Below are 23,395 nucleotides of genomic sequence, written 5' to 3'. Positions count from 1 at the left end.
TCTAATCTTAAACTTGAAATGAGGTTAATTTCGTTCAAAAACCTTCGGGTCCAACTGTAAATATTTGCTCAAAGATTCCAATGGGGTTTTCAATCTCAAGACGATACGTCCATTAGTCCGATTGTCCGACCTCAGTAATTGTAAGATTTGACTGTAGTCCAGATGTATTGATAACAATGTTGTCACTGGTTGCTAAAGATATCCACACAGACCCAACATATCTCCGCCATTTGTAATCAGAAATATCTGGTACAGGGTAGGCTAATGCTGTGAAACTCAGGGTAACAGGAACTTGTTCAGCAGTAAATATTCTATCTTGTATCTTTACTGTCGGTGATGGACGAGGGAAACCTAGCAACGAATGATACTCAGCGCCAAGCGTTTTCAATTACATGTTAAATGTTATAACATTGTGTGTGACTCTCAGCTTTATAAAACATTTACACATATATTAAACATTACATTTCCTGTGACTTTAGTAGCCAAGTAAAATATCTAAAAACAAATATAAAACAAACGATAAAAATATTCTAATATTCCTAAATGAATAGTCCAGATATTTCAGTACTGATTGATTTATTAAAATGCTATAAAACAAACGATAAAAATATTCTAATATTCCTAAATGAATAGTCCAGATATTTCAGTACTGATTGATTTATGATAATGCTACAAACTTTTAACTCAACCAATTAAAGTATGTGCTTATATCTAACAAAGCTTAAAACTTGTTTATTTTAAATGAGTCTTTGAATTATCTTTAGAAAAAAGCGGCTCGTCATTACCTATTAGCTAAGATTACCGACGTTCCTCTACTACGCAGAGAGACATATTGCTTATTACTTTAACCAACTAAATTGATGAGTACATTTCTTTAAAGTGAAATGGTAATACAATAATCTATATTTTCAACTTACATTTGACATTCAAGGTGAGATATTTCTTAGACGGCTCTACATAATTATATTCATTCATTCCTGTACATACATATACTCCAGCATGAAGACATCCGGCAAACTGACGCATATATACAAGTGCTAGCGCATCATCCTCGGTCGTCTTTAAGATAAGGTCCATGAAATATATAGTTATAGTTGACTTCGGGTTACTGTCGATGTTACATCTAAATTTAACAGTTGTATTCTCGTCTATAGTTACAGGGTTATGCCCGTGATATCCATCCACGGAGAAATCTACCACACTTGCCTTATCTGTAATTAATTGTTTTAATTGACAGGTTTGGATTAACTCCGTGAAAATATCGGCATTCCCTGAGAGAAAAGATAAAAACTAAAAACATTGATTATTGCACAACCGTTTTATTATCTGAATTGATACATCAGCATGGTTTGTATGGCTATATCTGTTAATAAAATTTTCAATTCATCACAATGGCAGACCGTGCATAAATACTTTAATAAAGTGGTGAAAAAAAACGGTTGTAAATTTTTGGATAAGTTTAAATTGAGACGGCAGTGTTTAAAATTAAAATTTGCATAATTATATAACAAATCGATCTTTGCACAAAACTCTCATTAATTGAATTAAATGCTATAACATTTGTATGCCGAAATTAATACACTATAACTAGTATTATGTAAGCGACGCATGCATTGTATATATAAACCCCATGGTCACTTAACATTAGAGAGTAATATGAAAAGTTATATTCTTAAGTCTGATTATGTTTTTAAAAAAACACAGCATTTTGTATGATATATGAAGACACAGTATTTACGTACATAGAACATTTAGGTGAAACTGTTTGCTTGTTCGTCCGTCTGTAAGATCCCCTACAGTTGGTTCCATAGTATTGTTTACTGTACACGTGTACATCATCGAGTCATTACGTAAAACTGTCTGAATAACTAAGTGCTGTTTATGCCATAATCTATCGTCACCATCCCTTGTCCAATGAACTGCCAGAACATCCGGATTACCGTGTAAAACTGGGCAAGTTATATTCAGAGAAGCACCCTCAATTACAGTTTGATTTTGAAGACTGCCTATTCCAGGCTTATCTGAAATTACACTGCCGGCACTTTAACCAAAACGAAAATTACTGTATTAGTGTTCATTACATATCACAAATGTATGCACCTTGCATAAAGACATGCACCTCGCCTTAATACCTACATTAAATTAAGGCCGCCTTTGAACGGATATATTGCTTAGAAGTAACCATTTTTTAAATTTCGCAAAGAAACTTGTTAAGGAGGTAGGTTACCTTGTTACCAGGGCAAATTCAAATTAGTTGAACCGCAGCAATTTTCTGTATTTCATGTAATTTAATGTTTTAACTGCTACAATCTCAAATCCGTTTATCTCTGTCCCTTCAAGTACAATTTTTATCCAGGTTTGAAGTACATGACCATCTTAAGGTATTTTATATTGAAAGAAGAAGGAAAATACGGATATTTAACACTTTTCAGTGTATTTTGGTTTCATTGTTATCCGTAGAAGTCTGCATAATTAATAGTTTTACTAGTATGCGCATTAGTTTTCTAATAAAAGCTTAAAATGTATATGTCGCGGGGCTCGTGTTTCCATGGTAACGCATTTTCTCTCATTTTTTCAACAATTATGTATGAAAATGCGTTTTTTCGACGGCTTCAGTGCCATTCTGTTACTGACCAACATGGATTATTTGGGTAATATGATTAGCAAAATACCAAGAACTTTACATGGTACTTTGTTTTTCTTAAAGTTTAGAGTAACCATGGCAACAGAGATGTTTAAAATAGCTGATATGTTGTTTTTTTATCATAATTACTTATGAAAATTATTATATAAAAGTATCTTTCTTGTTAATGTAGCTTAAAACATCTTATTTCTAACGTAAGTAATATTTTCGTATGAATTGCATTTATTTAAACAAATTTCACAGCTTAAAATACTTACAGCAGTGCCCGTCATCTGATATTTTTACCGGAAAATCGTTCTGCATGCTGCTATTATTCTCATGGATATTGTTGAAATGAAAATAAAGAGCGGAAGCTATGTTCCTTAAACAGACCAGTGTCAACGCTTTTGAATTTTACAATTAGACATATAGGTCACGGTCTTCGTTTCCATGGTAACACCAATTTAATTCAAGATATCACAATTTTAAACTGAAATTTGAACAATTTTAGAGCTTAGTTTTAGTATTTAAGTAACAAATTATCAACGGAAACTGGGAAATAGGTATAACAAATCAAACTGCCCAATTTTTATTTGTAAATGGCCGTAATAAGTTACCTTTCACCCAACTATATTCCCAATCACATCAGTTAACATCATCCATTTTCTTACATTCCGCATAACATTGCAATATAATTACATAAAAGAAGCAAAATATTGATTATTTTTCAGAGTAAAAGACTAATAAAGCATTGCAGCAAATAATGGCTGTTTAAAAATAGTTCAAATAAAGAAAAAGCACAGAATAACGTACTTTCAAAATAAATGCTATTAATTTTGCGCGGTAATTGACACGTAACGTCATGACGTTAATGACGACATTTTAAGGCAACAATGTTTTGAAGCGTTTCTGCGGCAATTCATTCATTATTTCTGCATTATTAAATTATTAAATTATTAAACATAAGATCGGAGGCAGGTTCATGATTTATTTCAAGAAGAATGGATTTACAAACACATTTATAGTTTGTCGTAAACGTCGTCGTAAATCGTCACATTAGCTTCTGGTTGGACATGCGCACATACAAATATCAAGGTAACCTACCTCCTTAACAGTAAATATATTGCTATTTTAAACTTGAATATTTCTTAACGATCAAAGCATTTTATACATAATCAGACTTAGATAACTTCAAATGGCAGTTCAGTATATCTTATGTTGATATTGTTATTGGAAATAGTTTTGAAATATTCACTCAGCTGTTTTTGTTGTCGTTTTTGTGTGTGTTGGTGTGGTTTGGCGGTGGGAGGGGTGGGGGGTAATGTCGCACCAGCACAATTATAGGTCAAATGGCTCCAGCTTTGATGGTGGAGGTGGAGGAAGGCCCCAGGTGCCCTCCGTGCATTATTACATCATAAGCGGGCACCTGGATAGAACCTCCGACCTTCCATAAGCCAGCTAGATGGCTTCCTCACGTGAAGAATTCAACGCCCCGAGTGAGGCGCGAACAAACATTGGTAAAGGGCAAGTGATTCCAAGTCAGCAACCTTAACCACTCGACAACGGAGGCCCCTTCACTCAAATGTATCTGTATGATAAATGATATATGTACAATTGTATGTATAGTATTTCAAATGTTTGTTCGCGATTTAGTTCTACAGTATAACGATAAAATATTTTGCCAGTATGTGTGCCGATATTTAGCTAAGTAAAATACTAGACAGAGGTAGACGACATCTGCCAGATTACGAATATTTGCCAGGGTTACTATTACTGGACTTTTAAACGGCCCGGCAATTAAGAGTATGTTGAAAAAAACACTATTGGTTGTCTAAAAAACGAGGTTATACTGCTTACTTACATAATATATTCATATGCACGCTTGTATTATTTTCCCCTCTTTCCGTGATACCAAAGCTCCGCTTCATCGTATTAAATGCATGACAACTGTATCTTCCTGTGTGTTGTCTTTTAATATTTTGAAGAATTAACTCTGATGAGGTCGACGTCAATGGACCGTACCAAGAATAGGATGACTTTGGTTTGCTCAATGTGTTACATGATAACGTAAACGAACTTTGTTCGATTACACTGATCATGTCCGTTACATCGATATAGTTACTGGCATCCATTAAAAATCGTATTATCGGTGCAATAGGTGGATCTGAAATAAAAAATATATATATTCAATATGTAAACACTATCAACAACATTGTCGTTGAAACTGTAAACTTGTAACTATCTGCTTTTTATCCATAGTGCACAAAAATATATATGTATAAGAAAGTAAATAAATATGGACGTTAAGCACACTTAAAGCTATTTTAAGGTGGCGTTTACCTACAACATGAATGTCATTTACCCGGAAAGAAAAAAATACAGATCATGATAATAACTTCATCAACCATAGTCAAAATATTTGAAAACCTCTTTACTTGTGATAGTTGTTGCATTATCATAGAAATGTTGTGCGTTTATGCGAAACTTTTAAGGCACATGAAATATGAATAAATACTACATTAGAATTTAAACGAAACATTACATATAAAATTAATACCGGCTGTTTTATTTATGCGTGAGTATACATACATAGTACAAATACTGAAAGCGCCGCTTTTGCCTGTCCTTCCCGGTTTTCTCCAGTTGTTTCGTTCATTACATTTGTTGCTATACATGTTCTTGCAATATCACTTGATAACGACGTAACTATTAATATTTGACTTTGTTCTGTCTGGTTACTCCAGCTGTAGTCGGGCTGGGGTTGTCCGTTTGAACAACATGCTACAGTAAACGTATCACCAAGAACCATATCCATAGACATGTTACCAATAAGAGGACCGCTGAGGTTTCTATATCGAAATAATGGCGTTGTCGGTGGATCTGAAACACGAGGTATTTAAAGTAAATGTGTATCATCAACTTAAATTTACCATAGTTACAAGTTACTGACTAAAACATCAATACGACGACGCGATATAAAACAAATCTGTAATAGTAACACCTATAAGGTCAGTTCAAAACGTTAAACTTACATAACAATTTCATGTCCACATAGGAGATATTAGTAGCCGTAACAATATCACCACCTGAAGCATTCATTGCATTTTTCGCTGTGCAAAGGTAACGCCCCTCATTACTCGTCTGGACGTTGGCAACAGTTAACTTTTGACCTTGACTGATTGTCCCATCTGGCATTGTCCATTCGAAACTTGGTGTTGGATTACTTGAACTGTTACAACTTATAGATAAGGTATTATGTCTGATGATTCTTATGTTTCCAGAAGAAGGAACAGTGACATTACTTACTTCTATAGTTGGACTTGGCGGTGGATCTGCAATACATTATATTATGAAAACACAAACACTTTATTAATTTTATGTCACTTATTAAATACTAAAGCATTGATTCAATTTCAGAATTACTTGTAGAGAACTGTAAACTGACTTACACAACACGTCCACATAAACGACTACAAGCTCACTTCCAGATTCAATGTGCATTGAACTGCATAAGCACGGACCCGTCTGATTTCTAGAGGCAGTCCATGTAACTTCAGCTGTGACGGTTTCTCCTTCAGATGAGATTTCCCATGTTTCGTTAAAGCATTCCCAGCTTATGGTTGACAACGGATTACCACCAGCTACAGAACAAGACAGTTGTCCCACAGTGTTCTCTATCACTCGGTACATGCTGTTGTTTTGAAAACCTCGAATGTCTGGTGGACTATCAGGTGGATCTGAAAGATTACATTAAACAACATTTAGTACATAATATGACATAACATATTCTGTATTAAAGTAGGTTTATATTAACAAAATAACAAAAAGGACAGTTCATATATTTCAAATTTGCCCACTATATTAATACACTTACGAGTAATGTTCAGTAATACCCTATTCGATTCCACCTTTTGATTATGTAAGTTGTTTGCATTGCAGTACAAAAGCCATCCATTCACTTTTCTAGTTGGTACGTACACCAACCTTCCAGTTGTATACATTAGTCCTTCATTATTTGTTGTGTTGAACTGTGACACATTTTGTAAAATTTGTATTCTGTCCAGTTGAGCTGTACTTTTATCCAGGAACCATGTGACTGTCGCCGCCGGTCTTGCTGGGGATGTCGTGCAAATGAATGTTCCATTCGAGTTTTCTGACAGTGTTGTTACATTCCTCTTAGGTGTAGTGATTTCAGCTTCGTTAACTGGTACTGTCAAGGACAAATGAAATAAGTGTTTTTCAAGCAACCAATGCCAATACACAACGATCAAATTAGCAATTTGTTGTGTGCATATCTACACTAGATGTTTCTTCATTCAAAGACGTTATTCTTGTTTTTTTTTTTTTTTTTTCAAATTGCAAAGACTACTAGACAGAGGTAATGGATGCCTTACTGTGTATATAGACATGGGTTCGTGTCTTTATTCACCGATCAGCAATAAGGTGTAAAAATTTGTTATCCAAAAAGTCAAACAAGACAAAAATACCAACATTTTACAGGAATATAATCTTACAAAACCAGCCTATTTTGCTAAATAAATACATGAACGCGATTGCCGTTTGAATACCCATTTTATTCGTCAATATGAACGCCCCTGGTGGGTGGTAGGGCGGGTGGCATCTACAAACATTGTCCGGAGCATTTCGTCTTTATGCATGGAGGAATTTGGATGTAACTTGACACAAATGTTCACCATCATGAGACGGAGTGTCATGTGCAAGAATCAGGTCCCTTTGTCTATGGTCAAGGTCAACCTTAGAGGTCAAATGTCTTATTCAAGAATAACTTTGTCCGGAGCATTTTTTCTTCATACATAAAGAGATTTTGATGTAACTTGGCACAATAGTTCGCCATCACAAGACGGTGTGTCATGTGCAATAACCAGGTCCTTATATCTAAGGTCACGGTCACACTTAAAGGTCAAACGACCGGAGAAATTCTTCTTCATTCATAGAGGTATTTTCATGTCACTTGGCACAAATTTTCAACAACATAAGACGGAGTGTCATGCCCAAGAACAAGTCCATAGGTTGAAGGTCAAGGTCACTCTTAGAGGTCACATGGCAGAATCTATAATACAAGAATGACTTTGTCCAGAGCATTTCTCCTTCATGCATAGAGTGCTTTTGATCTAACTTTGCACAAATGTTCACCAGCATGAGACGGAGTGTCCTGCGCAAGAACCAGTTCCGTAGTTAATAATTACTTCCCACTGATGTTACTATAAATAGCTTATACTGTATTCTATTTTATTACTGGCCGTAGGGAAAAATCAAGACCACTTTTCTTAAGTACAACATGCATGTTATTTCCATTTTTTGGTGTATTTTTACCTATCGCTACCTTGTTAGGATTTTTCAGTGGACTTAGAACTTTTTCTAAGATTAATTTTAAATTATCTTTGTTGTTACTATAAATAACTTATATTGTAACGTTTTTAAAATTGACCGTAGGGAAAAACCGGGCCACTTTTCTGTGGTACAACATTTAAAATTTCAGGTGTAATTTAAAGTATCGCTACCTGGTAAGGATTTTTTGTGGATTTAGAAAATCAAAATACAGATTTCTTATGGACTTACTTCCCCTTGTTGCTATTATACATAGCTTATTCTTTATTTTTTGTCATTGTTTAGGCTTACTGTCTACCAAAATATATTTTACTGTAACATCTACATGACGGGCGTATATTGTGACATTCTAGCACTCTTGGTTATTATAAATTTCTATTATGCTATCAATATTTTAGTCAATGCGCAAAATGATATTCTCAAATATTAAAGGTCATCTCAAATTCTGATTTTAAACTGATAACAAAAGAATTCATATCTGATATCACAAAATCAGGTAAAATTTTGGATACATAATCACGAATATATATTAAACTTACAATAATTACTATTTCTTGAATTTACCGAAGGGCAAAGATCGTTATAATTTAGTGCACCAGTCAAATAGGTTTCAAATATTTTGAACAATATGTTCTTAAGTATTGCTGTATTGCAGTTCAAGGACAAGTAATCGAAATACATATTTTACACATATCTTACAGTTATTGTCACATTGCGTGTTATCTATTGGTAATCGTTCATCTTATTTTCATGAACCAAATTATATTGCTTTTTTGGGGGGTTTCTCCTATTAAAAATGCTATCTTTTAAAAACATGCATTATGTTTATTAATGACTGTGTCTACACTAGTACATATTTTGTATCTATAAAGGTAGCGCTAGAAATTTGAAAGAAAACGACAAAATAATATAAGATCCAAAGGTCACAGCCGTATCCTAATAAAGTAGGCCCTAAAGAGATACCCATCATCTGTACATACATGAATGTGATCATAATATATATATACGCAAAAGTGCAAGGACAGATTGTGTAAAGGACTGAACACAAACCTTTTACATAGACTGAAACCGTATTGCTCTCAATATTTGTTTGCCGACAGCTCCATGCTTCGCCATGATTTTGTCGTTCGACTTTTTTCAATGTTAAAGAAAATGAGTTGTTTCCGTGGCATGTCCATTTATATAGATTCGTATTGTTTAAAAAGCCAGCAGCAACACACTTTCCATCAACCTGGACTATAACAGGGTTAGTAGATGCAGCAGAATATATCCATCTTGAGCTTGTTACCTCTTCTGTACCATTATACCCACACGTTAATGAAACACTTCCGTTCTCTATAACTTCTGCTACTTCAGGTGTTAATTTAACAATCTGGCAGAAAACCCCTGATTAAATATAAAAATGGTTTGAATTACAACAGTAAATAATGAAGAAATAATTAATAGAAAAAAACTTGGTTTAACACTATTCTATACACGAGAGACGGTTCTTTGTTTGGCGTGTTAATCTTACGGTGGTGCAGTCCGAGTGAAATTATTTCGAACGATGTATAACCGCCCAAGTGTATAAATTGTGTTCAAACACTATTTTGTTATAAATATTTTCGATTTTGATATGTCTTTTATTGTTGAATTTAGATTAAATATGATAGAAGAATTTCTTCGCGCATACATGGCGCCAAATGGTAGGTCGTCGCACGCTTTTGTTTATACACACCAGGACCGAAGATAGTAATACGTCTTGCGGAAGAGTTCATTTGAGCAGAATTGATGGCGAATTATTCTGCAAAGCGAATATCCAACTCAGTGTGCTTGTATATAAATCTAGAGTCGTGCAATGTGACATTTCATTTCAAACATTCTATTAAGGTAGATATGCACGTTTGATGGGCCGGAAGTGATGGTGTTACGTCATTTATCCCGAAAACGTAAAATAAAGCCTGGATTCAGCGACCAGAAATGAAAATCATTTTATGAATTAATGGCAACCTGTGAGTAAATTTATTACAATTGCACTTTTACTATCTTTCTAAAGTTAAATAAGATATTAAAAGGTCTGACACGTTAAATAATTCAAATTAATGCCTTAAAATTAGAGTGAAATGTGCGGTTTAAATTAATCATTGTCAAATATCACACGGACCTATACATTTTTACCACTATTTTATAGGTCACATGTTTATATACAATCGTTAGATGTTTTATTAAAATCTACATTGCAGAAACATTTCTATTCGCGAAAATGTTCTGGCAAAAATTCAAGCACACGACTTTTTTTTATTTGCTGAATTTACTAAGTATCTTCTGTTCTGAAAAACAACAGTTTATTCAAATTTTACATTGCAGAAAAAAATCAATCTGAACGTGCAGATCTACCATAAGTTAAACATTTTGATCAAATTCATAAGCGCTATTTTTAGATGTATACGTGGCGCTAAATCATGACTTTAACAAAATATGGTTGTGATGATATTAGCATTGCTAGTCATATCATGACTCTAGATATATATTCCAGAAAGAAATACAAATCGATATTTAAGTAATTTGGCCTTATCAGATAAAGTCCCTGAATACTTTCGTCTAAATTATACAGCTATAGAAACGGGTATGTCTGTTAATGACTGATTCACTTTGCATGTTTAAAAATTTAGCGTGATGGAGAATTGTAAACGTATTAATATGTATACATACAATGGTACACATTAATGTACACAAATAGAACTATTGTATTGTACACACTGTTGCCTTGTGTTGCTAGTACAGTACAACAAGGTACAGACATGCTACACAATATGTCAGGAATTTCTTCGCAGTAGTATAGGGGCCGGTTTGTGTGTAAACAAACGGGCGCCATCTTGGATGACCTAATTACTATAAATAGTAACTCATTTGCATATAAGAAATGAATTCACTGCACATGCGCAGCGGCCATTTTGAATTCTATGTTTAGAATGACATCATCTTCCTATGTTGAGAATGACTTCACTCTACCATTCATATCTCCCGGAAGTATATAGAGCTGACTTATATACCTATCTAGGGCGTGTTCGCGCACATTGAGGGTCAGGTGCTCAGCCCTAGACGGGGAGATGAAAACAAAAACTATATATTAATAATGTTTAATTAATAATCATATAGATTTATCTATAACGTAATATACATTGTATGATAAATAAAGAACTTATTAAAAATAATTTAAAGCATTATATTTAAACCATTAAGCTTTATTTAAGATAGCTACGTTAGAAATAACGTTAACTGAAAATTAAAGACTACTTTTTTGCTTACGATGTTTCCTTCTTGGCGTCCACTGACAAAATGACTCCAATCATAAGCGTATTATTCCTAAATGCGCATGCTCATACCTACTTTTCATAATGACTTCATAAGCTATATTTAGTTAAGATAATGAGTGAATCAAACGTGATCATGGTCAGAATGTCTAGCGTGTGTTGATTTAAGGACGGATAGACGGACAATAAAAAGTAAACATGTCAAAGTTAATCCCTTTAAAGTCGCCACAATGTCTGGCTTGTATTTATTTAAGAGCGGATGCGCTAACAATAGCGTATTCAAATGTCAAATTTAATCCCTTTAAAGTCGCCGTTGTGTCTGGCTTGTATTGACTTAAGGCCGGACGCAGTATAATGGATATTGATTTTATCAATAGAAGTATTGACATAAAGATTTAATCCTCTAACAAAGGTACTTTTTGCAACTTGTCCATTCTTTGATGGTTCAAGTTTGACTAGTTTAAACCAGTATTACTATTTTTAATCGGCCAATCAAAATCAATAGAAATGACCACTGTTACGAAAAAATACCTCGAATGAAAAGTATATAATAGCGCATTCATCAGACAAAATCATTCTGACCTCAGAACTGAAATCATGGAAAATAGTTCGGGAGTATTCGAGAATATGATGAATTCCTTCGCTGCTGACCTAAAGGAAGTGTGTCCAGTACATCACAAAGTATGGATTTATGAAGCGCATTTCAGTAAAGTGCATCTTGGGATTTCCACAGACACTTTTGTAGAATTAATAACAGCCTATATAAGAAACAGGACGAATTTAAATGTAGACTTCTCCATCATTCACACTGATGATCCATTATAGGGACATGTGGGACAGTTTGCCTGGCGGTCATTATTTGATAGACATTGAGTGGCTTTACGCGACTTTCTGGAATCAAAAGGGTGTCTCTATGTTAAGTACAAGGACATAACAAAAACGAGAATTGAATTTGATATGAATTTCTCCACATGGATGTACATGCTCCGAAACTACATGAGCAAATATCATCCGAAAATAGAACTAAAGTGGTGCAAACATAGCCTGCAACCAAATTCCTATTGGCCCTGTAACATCAGTACGGAACCTGAAGGACCCAAAAATATCTACATAGATGTACTTACTGTGCTCTGTGATCATCATGCAAACAGAAACTGGTAGATTTAAATGCGTGTCAGACTTGAATTCTTTGCTGATTTGTGTTGATCAAAATGTGTATGAAGGACAGGCTAAAGAGACAGTTTTATAACGAATAAAGGATGGATGTGTTATCATCGGATCTCTGTAGAAAAATATTTTCCGACTGTGCAGAAAGACCCTACATACCGTTATATTACATGTTGGACTATGAGCCGTATAGAATGGTTCTTAGTAAAATAACAACACAAAAGTTTCCCTAAGAAGGCACAAAACAGTGGTTAAAGCAAAAGCGCACTTTTATATCTTTTAAAGACACTTTGATCGACATGATTCGATTTCATAAGATGAATTTGAGTATTGAGGCGATCAGTGAAAGTAACTGGATGACTTATATTCCTGAGAACGAGGAAATAGCGCTTTATGTCAACGATGCGATACGAGGTGGTGGCCAAGAATTTCTATACGATTGGTTTCCAGTCCAAGAGAAGACTAATAAACATAATCTTATTTTACTTACGAAATCTGTAGATATTATTGATGCAATTCTTCATTTAGAACTGCTAGAGACGCTTATTGCGAAGCATGATATCAATTTGTGAAGTGATGTTGAAGAAATAAAATACAATAAAGGAATATGTTGTTTTATTTGTGTACACCACAACATCTACTGACGCTTCATCTTTTCTTTCAAATCAAATTCAATGGTATGGGTTATAAATAACAAAGACATATTGTTCTTTCAATCTTTTATTGCCAAAGCTTGTATCACTAATACAGGTTACATGTATCAACTAAAATAAGACAAAATAAAGTCATCATTCAACTTCTTGCAATACACATCAAACGGTTTTACAATGTCCTTCATTTTACGTCCAGAACATCGGTTAATAATGTAATATACACAATACAGCCCGCATATGTTTGAATATGTATCCTGTATTTGACTGAAGTTCATCCAGTAACGCTTCTTTAACACTTGCTCAAAATGAACTTTGTAGTGCTCTGGTCTATTACCTAGTGAACCGAAAAATTCGTCGTGTCCACTTTTTGGAAAATAAAAGGCCACCCAATGTTTTCCTGATCCCTGGCTCGTGTCTGTATTTGAGATGACGTATTGTCCTCTACGTATCTGAAGTTGATCCGCAGCACATATTGTCACAGGGTACTTTTTTAACATTTCCTCGAGTTCATAGTTATTCATTTTAAAATGTAAAGGTGTTCCAATCCAGAGTATCTTGGGTCATATTTTGGCAATATTTCTTACTTCGTGGGCTGTCTAAATCACGACTCATAGGTGTGTCCAATGTATCCCTATGTCGCTTTAGATCACTATGCTTTAGTGCCCGTCTTATTTCCGACCTAGCAATATCAACCGCTTGGGCTACGGGTGTCACAAGTTTTACTACGAGAAGATCTTCCCCTTTTTGTTCTTGTGCTTTCCTTTCTTGTTTCTCTTTTAGTTCAGCCATTTTTCTAAGATGAGCACCGCTACCCACGATGTAACGGCCCATATGATCAGGATACACATATCTTTGAAGTGTTGTATCCATTTTTCCGGGTCCGGTTTATCCGGTACCCATTTTTCTTGTTTATAATCGTATACCTCTATGGAACCCATTTTGACATGATGAAAGGTAAAGCACGCCAATCCTTCTTACAGCGTTCATTCATCATCATCCGATTCTTGATCGTCATCACTTTCTTTATTATCATCCATTGAATATTCTTCTTTGCTTTTATGATCGGGCCACAACTCATCAAATAGGTCTTTTCTAAGGGCAATGGCTTGCCGAACAGATTCTTTGACAGTCATGCCGTGCTGACTTCTGAGTTTTTTAGCCGACTGTAGAATCTGCTGCTGAATAGGGTCGTTTTGTAGCTCATAAAAGTCAATCAGAAATCGGGCATAATTTTGTCTCAGTCTCTTTCTTAATTGAGGCAATTCATCATTAGCAGTGCGACGGTACGCTTCTTTAAAAGAGAGCCCTTGTTCTGTATAGTTGTTAACTTTAGCTTTAAATTGTTCTTTAACAGATTGTCTGAGAGGATCCTGAAAACGCTTATCCCATATCTCACGGCGTGATCGCTCTTCTATAATCTCAACTTTTCTACGTTTACCTGGAGGTCCCTTGATCAAAGATCGTTTCTTTACAAAAGTATCATTATTTCTATTTTCTGTTTCATCATTACTATCATCATCATCATTGTCATCAGAATCTTCCTCCTCATCTTCAGCCTTGTCATCATTTTTATCAGATAAGTATCCTTCACCATTGAAATAGTCTTCTTGTTTATATTCATCATCTGTTCGTTTTCTCTTTCTGGAGTGGTTGCCCTCAAAAATGTTTTCACGTAAACGGTGTTGTTCCTGGTGCTGGATTTTAAGTCTATTACTAAATAACCGTGAGGTTTTGATGTCGCTCGTTCAAACCGTTTCATAAAGATGTTACTAGACGAAGGATATATTCTTCTTGCCAATGTAGCCACTTGCTGTCTATCAATAGGATTATTAAATAGCACCAGATACTGCGTATTCAAAGCGATATCTCTGCAGGCTTTACCTTGAGGAAACAAATTTTGGGTGAGATATACGACAGATATGTTCCTGTGGTGACTTCCCTGGTAAAGAGATCAGCAATTCTTTGATCGCATTTAGCTTCAGTCATCAAGTCGTCAAAGACCAGCAGTTCCTTTGACTAACATTTATATATTGGGAATCATTCAAGTAGTCTGGAATACCTTGTACAAATTCGACACCGGGGATTTCACGCTGAAGTTCATCATACAATGGTTGCCATTGTCCAAAACACCATATGATACGCTGAGGCTGAGGTCTTACAAGATTTGATGATAGCAGTTTTCTTGTCCATTCAGTTTTTCCACTACCACTTGGTCCTGAAACGACCATAGAAAATGGATGTTGAAACGTCGTCTCTCTTGAGATGTCCCATGTTTGTAATGGCGGTGAAAAACTGTCAGTGGCTTCGTCATTTCCGTGGACATAACGTTGATGTCTCCGCATGTTGTCAATCCGGGAGAAAGACTGATGGCACACAGGACACTGATGCATTTGTGAAACCGATGTAAGTATCTTTTATCAAAAAGACGCTGCTTTATACTGTTTGCCATTCTTACGCTTTCTTGGGGCAGAGGAGAAGGAAGAGGAGGAGGAGCAGGAGGAGGAGGTGGAGTGGAGGAGGGGAGGAGCAGGAGGAGGTGTGGAGGATGAGGAGGAGGTGTGGAGGAGGAGGAGTAGGAGTTGAGGAGGAGGAGGAGGAGGAGGTGTGGAGGAGGATGAGGAGGAGGAGTTGAGGAGGAGGAGGTGTTGGAGGAGGAGGAGGAGGAGGAGGAGGAGGAGTGGAGGAGGAGGAGGAGGAGGAGGAGGAGAAGGAGGAGGAGTGGAGGAGAAGGAGGCGGAGGAGTGGAGGAGGAGGAGGAGGTGGAGGAGGAGGAGGAGGAGGTGGTGGAGGAGGAGGAGGAGTGGAGGAGGAGGAGGATGATTTGTTTGTTTGTTTTTGGTTTAACGCCGTTTTTCAACAGTATTTCAGTCATGTAACGGCGGGCAGTTAACCTAACCAGTGTTCCTGGATTCTGTACCAGTACAAACCTGTTCTCCGCAAGTAACTGCCAACTTCCCCACATGAATCAGAGGTGGAGGACTAATGATTTCAGACACAATGTCGTTTATCAAATAGTCACGGAGAACATGCGCCCTGCCCGAGGATCGAACTCACGACCCCGCGATCCGTAGACCAACGCTCTTACCTACTGAACTTAGCGGGCGGGCTCGGAGGAGGATGAGGAGGAGTTGTTGGTATGACAAGTTTTAACATGTACGATAGCCTTTCTTTGAGAATTAAACCAATCAGAATGCGTCATATCGCTAGCCAATCAGAGCATTGCTATAACCTTTACTGACTAATCAGAACACTGCTCTGACTCCATTTATTTTACTTTACCCTGTGAATTCGTTCATTGTCATTTTTGATCTCAAAGTGTAAGGATCAGGTAAGCTTACTTTGACGCATTTTACGCGTGAGTGACCCCATATTCTTTTAGTGCAAACAATGGAATAGTACTACTCAAAACCTTTCGTAGGATACCAAGCACGGGTATAGTCAGTTGAGTAATAAAGGAGAAAAGCGATATTTTACGCACGAGTGATTTTATTTCCGGTTGTATGCTACCAACACTTGGGTCTCGTCAAGCCTTTTGGTCTGACACCAAGATCATTAAAATCGGTCCACAAATAGAGGAGAAATTACATTTTGAAAATTTTGGTTGCGAAATTTCAATTTACCGCTCAAAAACGTTTTCAATGACGTCACTTCAATCTTTAAACGCCACTATCTTGAGAACGGATCTAGATAGAGGTATATATCTATACATTTTCTGAACCTATGCGACGAGATCTTTCCAATGCTACCTGTTTCAAGAGTTTATTGCAAAGTTTAAGAAACAAGGTTTAAAAATCGCTGTTACGTCATAACTCGATAACGGTTGAAAATTGAATCGAGAATGTGGGATGTAAATGAAAGATTTTTATGAATTCTATCACATGAAATTAACATCTCAGAATTGATAAATAGGAAGTGTGTCACGAAATGGGAAAAACTGTTAACTGTATTTCTGTTTATTGAAAATCTTGACGATTTCCTAGAATGGTCGAAATAGGCTTTCTAGAACCTATCTGTACTTAAGACAGCATCCTAAAGGACTATAAAAGTTTATAACACAAAATACTCGTTTCTATAAGTTTCTCCTAAAAGTCATAAAATTGACCGAAATTTAATCCGCTTTTACAGTTATCAAAGTATTAGTGTCAACATTGGCCAGTTCTCTTTCATACATTATCTTAAGCCGGTCTCAAGTCAAAAAATATTAATACTTAATGTCCGCTGAAGGTTGAATTTCATGTATGGTCTTGTAAAATCCTGCACAGACTTAGGTACTAAGAGTGTCACACTTGTGTTGGTTCATTTTAGCGCGAGATATCGAGGAGTAGGTAATATCTTATCTTATAATTTCATTTTACAAGTAGAATATCAATTATTCTCATATCGTTTTAATGATTGATCAAGCCAAAGACAGTACGTAATTATATCATTATTAAACACTTTCTCTCAAATGGTTCTTTTTATACAAAAAAGAGGTTAAAATGTTCTATTTTAAGCATGAGTGGTTTTATTTGAGGTTTAAGTTTAGTGCCTTATAGTACTTGTCGAGACCTTTAGTTAGATACCCTACATGCCTAGCTTTTGTTCAATAATGAAGGAGTTAGCAGGGTTGTAACGCTTGAGTGATTTTGGCTAATTATTCGGTTCCTTTTGGAAATACAATGATCAAAGTATGCATTTTACGAATTCTCTTGTAAGGACCTTTCCAATGGTACCTTACTTGACCAGGTTCGAGTCTAGGAACGCGCAAAAAATTTGAATTTTACGCGTGATTGATTTCACTTCCAGTTTGAGTGTACCAACTTATAGTACTAGTCGAGACCTTCGATTAGATACCCAACATGCCTAGGTTATCTTTAATAATAAAAGGCGTGAAGTCGGGTGTTTCCGGATGAATGATTCTGGTTTTAACTTCAATATCTGGAAAACGGATAGAGATAGACGCATAATTGTACATATTTTCTGAACCTACTCGAAAAGATCTTTCTAACGGCATCGGTCCCGAGCCTGTACGATGACTTTGAAATTTAATGACTTCATTTCCGGTTGGCACCTAGTTTACGGTAAAGTGCACCCTATAGGCTTTTCAAAAATGTCAGATACCCAAAATGTAAAAATGGACACTAAAACGTCTTATTCTTGATGATTTTTAGCAACCTTCTTAAAAAGTCCTTTACCGGTTCTAAAACTCTGGATGGTCATTAAAAATGTTGGCAATTGTTTAAGAAAAATGTTCTTTAACATCATATCATTGATGGTTTGAAAGAGGCACTTCGGTCCATATGTGACCCAGACCTAATGTCGCCTCCCTTCCCGTACACAATATACGGATTAACTTGGACAGATCAATAGGCCTTTGTTAATGCATGCGTCCATAAGTCAACATAAGCCAGACACTACGGCGACTTTAAAGGGATTAAATTTGATAGTTGAATAGGCTATTGTTAACGTATCCGCCAGACATTGTGGCGACTTTACAGGGATTAATTTTGACATGTTTACTATTTATTGTCCGCCTATCCGGCCTTAAATCAACACACGCTAGACATTTTGACCATGATCACGTTTGATTCACTCATGATCTTAACTATATATATATAGCTTATGAAGTCATCGTAAAAATAGGTCCAAGCATGCGCGTTTAGGGTTAATACACTCATGATTGTAGTCATTTTGTCAGTGGACGCCAAGAAGGAAACATCGTAAGCAAAAATGTAGTCTTTTATTTTCAGTTATAATGTAGTTATTTTAAAGAATGTTTTATGTTTTAGTTTAAATGGAATATATATTTCGTTTTAAATAATTATTTATTTGTTATTTGTGCATCAATATAGTTCCTTTTTATATAAAATGTATAAATTCAATTAGTTTATGGATAAATCTATATGATATTTAAATATAATTCATATATAGTTCTTTTTAATTTCTCTGTAATTTAATTAGACATGTTAGAATTATTTTGTTTTGAAAGTATATTTTTTTTATTTTTTTTTTCACTAATATTGTTAAACTATTATTTATTCGTTCTTTATTTACTAATTCTGTTCGTTTTATTATCAAATGTATTTATTCATTAAGGTCATGGATAAATCTATATATTTTTTTCATGGTATCTCCCCGTCTAGGGCTGAGCACCTGACCCTCAATGTGCGCGATCACGCCCTAGATAGGTATATAAGTCAGCTCTATATACATCTGGGAGATATAAATAGCAGAGTGAAGTCATTCTTAAAATAGAAAGATGATGTCAGTCTAAAATTAGATTTCAAAATGGCCACTGCGCATGCGTACTGAATTCATTTCTTATATGCAAATGATTTACTATAAATAGCAACTAGGTCATCCAAGATGGCGCCCGTTTGTTTACACACAAACCGGCCCCTATACTACTCTTCGCTTTAAACTTCTAAAGGTCCTGTCAACAGATATACTGAATGGCTGAAATAGAACATTTAACTGCACTGAGTACTAACTGTTGAGCAAAATAATACATGATTTAGTACAAATAATTTCATTCAATTCATCTTACAATTAAATTATTTCAAAATTTTTTCCTGTGACAACATGGGGAAACCACTCGCTTAGCTCAATAGGGACAGCTTAGATCGCTGAATCATCGGGTCGCCAGGCTCGATCCCAATGTGAGGTGTATATTCCCTGCGTCGATTTGATATGAGACATTGCATCTAAAGTCATTCACCATTCACCTCTGATTCATATGAAAAAGTATGCAGTTTCCTGTGGAGAACAATCAGTACAGTAACAGAATCCTGGAAAGCTAGTACGGTTAGTTTCCCACCGTTGCATAATCTAAAAACAGTTGAAAATTGCGATAAATTGCCCCAAACCTAGAACAGAAAAGTCTGCCTTAAGTCCCCCTTCCCAACCCCCGAAAACTGACTGAGATACCGATGAACAGAATTATGTTATTCAAACATACGACTAGATTTCAAAAGACAAATTCACGTGAGTTATCTCACAGTAAATCATCGATTGTATTTGTTTGTTTGTTTTATGGTATTTATAAATAAAGATTCGCTTTTGCATGAGGTATTGTCCGTAAGTATTGACCTGGCACTCATTAATATTCCGTATATTTCCGTAAATTAATTTTCGGTGTCCGAACATAAATAGCGATATAACTAAATATTACATATATCGATCTTAATTGATATACTTTCGCATGTGCAGGTAGCTGTGCGGACAAAGCGTTTACCTGCCAGTATCAGGATTGTAGGTTCGAGTCCTACGTCTGACCAAATCTTTTTTCCCCCAATTTTTTTTATGCAGACATACCACTCATTTGATCAAAGGTATCGTGATATTTATGGTTCATTTATTAAGAGTAATCATATAAATAAAGATATTTACCCGTTGTAAAAAAGTGGAATAAAATTGTTTTAAATGTATCTTAGATAAAAAGACAAATTATCTGTCACCAGCGTTCCAGAAAATAAATACTACAAGAGAAAACAATTAAAATTCATGAAATATGACACATAAAGTAATGAAACGATAAAATTACAATACAATAAATTGAAAAAAAAAAAAAAAGATCTATTCATTAAGTGATTTCGAACCCGTGTGAACGTGCGTGGAAGTCAATCACCTTACCTCTACGCCACCGTGTCATCGATTAACTTTACATGTTACTTTAGTAATGTAAATACTTTCAGGATACTAATATTGCGTAAATTAACGAAAACGCCCGAAAATATTGACGTTGACTAATGAGTGCCAGGTCAATACTTACGGACAATAGTCCCCCGCACTCGTACATTTACCGCTATACCGCCTTAAACTAATTACTGATATGCATTATTAGTTCGGGCAATATTGAAGTTAAAAAGATATAAACTGTGCCTGTTTTAACTCCAGTAAATGTATGAAAAATTTTAATATTTGACAAACGAAGCGGTCAGAGAAAATAGATATACGATCTTTATAATCGCTTATACATATGTACCCGTATTTAGGGTAAAGATTTTCATACGTTTGTTCTGTATGCCATAATTTTAATGATGAATGCATAAAATCGATAATTACATTTTTATCAGACAATACGTGTTTTAATGTTTATGGATGCATTGTGTATTTCCATCTGTTACGTTTAAATCGTGATTTGCGCCATCATTAGTACGTTCTGTGAATCTTTGTTATGTGCTATTTCAGTACACAAATTTGACGTATCTTTTCTGAAAAAAAAAAGAAACGGAACTTCTAGTCATAGTTCAGAATATTTTACTACAAATATTTTTCACAATAAACTTACCTGACATCAGGCACAAAGTACACCAAATAAGCAACTTGCAAAAGTGTGCAGATAGTTTGTCTAGTATCATATTGTTTAGAATATTTTCATATTTACATTTCCTTTAAATACACAAATCCTGTAGATCGAGCACTTTTCGTTCTTGTTAGGATATTTCTCTACTGATTTATATATGCAATATTTCTTTCTTATTTGTATCTCAAACGGAGAAGTATTGAAGTGCATACCTGTGTTGGTAGATAAAGACAACCACTTTCAACTTGATTTTTTCACTTGCTTTGACAAATACGATAATAATAAATTACCAATAACGATATTGATTATATAAAAATGTTAGTAATATTGATGATCATGTTGACATTGTTTCCGTATCCGATGGAAGTTGGATACAGAACTGTTTATTCGTTAAAGTTAAAGCCTGTATCTAAACAGAAATCGTAAGTATATAATAACAATAGTTATGATAATGAAATTAATCACGCTAATAACAAAATGGAATATTTTGACTGCATATTAATTGAATATTTGATTAATACAGACAGCACAAAAAATACGACAGCAAACGTATTAATAAATAAATTATCTCTTTAATATTCCAATTGGTTGAACAAAATCATGAGTATATGAAATTGGGATATTTCCCTTCTGTGTAACAAATGAGTGTCAATAGTATAGTCGGCACAGAGTTGCGGGATTAGGGACTGGCGTTACGTCACGCGTGACCCCGCCCCATGACCTTGTTTTTGGCCATTACGAACAATGGAGGAGTGCTCCACCCCGATGTGAGTCATCTTGGTCAAAGTCAATTCTGACAGTGGGGGTAGGTTAGACATCAAAGAAACCCCCAACATGTCAAAGCTACCAATATTAGGCGAATCATCGATATCCCTAATTCGAAGCGGGTGAGTCACTCCTTGACACGTCAAAACACTTTCAGTGACATCACCAGACCTCCATTTTAATTATCCGATCTAATTCACTATTTTATGATTAAATATCAGTTAAATGGTGTTCAAAAATGTATCGATTTCAAATGAGTGCATTGTCTAGTTTCATTGAGCATGTTGAGAGCACACAAGAGTGTCTATTTTCAACAACGACATTTAGAAAACAAAGATGACCCGACAAGATGTTTGTTCAAGTAGAGTCACCATACCATTATCGTTGTTTTTTCATTGTTACGCATACAATTTTGATCCAAATGATTAAAGTTAAGCTAAAACAATTATTAAATCTTTCGTAATTTTCAGTCTCAACAGTCATTGAAAAGTCTTAAGGGTCATAATAATCTAAACAAAACTCTTATTACAAACGGGAAAGCATTATTTTATATTTTTGTTATTTATTATTACTATTTGTGTAAATAATTTTTTTTTCATGTTCTTCATATCTTTCGAATATTCATCAGCTGTTCCATACACAATTTAATGTTGTTGACAACTATATTCATTTTTACGATGTTGGCCTAATATACTTAGCATGAATGGAACTTGCAAAGGATGAGAATGGAACATGCAAAGGATGAGAGAAGATCTAAAAGATACCTAAGTTTTCTAGTGGTAGGACATTAGTAGTATACAGCGGCCCGTTGGGGAATTTGCCTGCAGCCCTGCAGCCCGTCACATGACCCTATGACGTCATCAATGACTGCGCACGAACAATGGGGAGGGTATCCTATGACCGCGCATGAACAATGGGGTGGTATTCTATGACTGCGCACGAACAGTAGGAGCCTCGGAGGCGAGGTTATCACGTTACGCGAAAAAACCCATGACGTCACAATCGCGCAACAAGATGGCGAACAGGTCGATGCCCTAGAACAATGAAAGTCATCCATTACGTCATGACCGCACCCAACATTCCAAAATAACAATAGAGACTAGGTGAGTCAATCGCTGCTTAACTGCACATAAGTGGCGGCGGCGCCGGATACGCTTCACTACACATATGTGGCGGCGGCGGTGGATACGCTTCACTGCTGCTGAAATTCATATCGTTTGAATGACCTTGAAAATCACTCATGCATGACTGTTTGACCCAA

At 35.4% G+C, this 23,395-nt stretch overlaps 1 protein-coding gene across 3 annotated transcripts; it reads right to left on the bottom strand.

Annotated features, from left to right (window-relative positions):
- Window positions 1-42: 42 nt before the first annotated feature.
- Window positions 43-21,574, bottom strand: LOC128551435 (hemicentin-1-like). 3 transcript variants are annotated; one of them, XM_053532289.1, is made up of 10 exons: window positions 21,355-21,568; window positions 9,023-9,358; window positions 6,498-6,833; window positions 6,073-6,360; window positions 5,656-5,955; window positions 5,213-5,503; window positions 4,485-4,787; window positions 1,743-2,021; window positions 918-1,211; window positions 43-351 (listed from the first exon to the last, which is right to left on the bottom strand). In XM_053532289.1, the coding sequence occupies exons 1-10, from the start codon at window positions 21,422-21,424 to the stop codon at window positions 113-115; spliced, it is 2,736 nt and encodes a 911-aa protein (XP_053388264.1). In that variant the 5' UTR covers window positions 21,425-21,568; the 3' UTR covers window positions 43-112. The 3 variants fall into 3 exon arrangements, with proteins under 3 accessions (XP_053388264.1, XP_053388265.1, XP_053388266.1); XM_053532290.1 differs by having other exon boundaries at window positions 297-427; window positions 21,355-21,573; XM_053532291.1 differs by lacking the exon at window positions 43-351 and having other exon boundaries at window positions 922-1,059; window positions 21,355-21,574.
- Window positions 21,575-23,395: the final 1,821 nt, after the last annotated feature.

Source organism: Mercenaria mercenaria, unplaced genomic scaffold (genome assembly GCF_021730395.1).
Source record: "Mercenaria mercenaria strain notata unplaced genomic scaffold, MADL_Memer_1 contig_1086, whole genome shotgun sequence".
In the NCBI taxonomy this organism is placed as follows: domain Eukaryota; kingdom Metazoa; phylum Mollusca; class Bivalvia; order Venerida; family Veneridae; genus Mercenaria; species Mercenaria mercenaria.
This window is presented reverse-complemented; position numbering and strand designations above follow the sequence as displayed.

Coding starts and splice junctions, on each gene's coding strand:
- LOC128551435 (XM_053532289.1), bottom strand. CDS start 21,424: ATGATACTAGACAAACTATCTGCACACTTTTGCAAGTTGCTTATTTGG. Junction 4,788..5,212: donor GCTTTCAGTATTTGTACTAT/GTATGTATACTC, acceptor TTTTTATTTCAG/ATCCACCTATTGCACCGATA. Junction 352..917: donor TCTCACCTTGAATGTCAAAT/GTAAGTTGAAAA, acceptor ATTCGTTGCTAG/GTTTCCCTCGTCCATCACCG.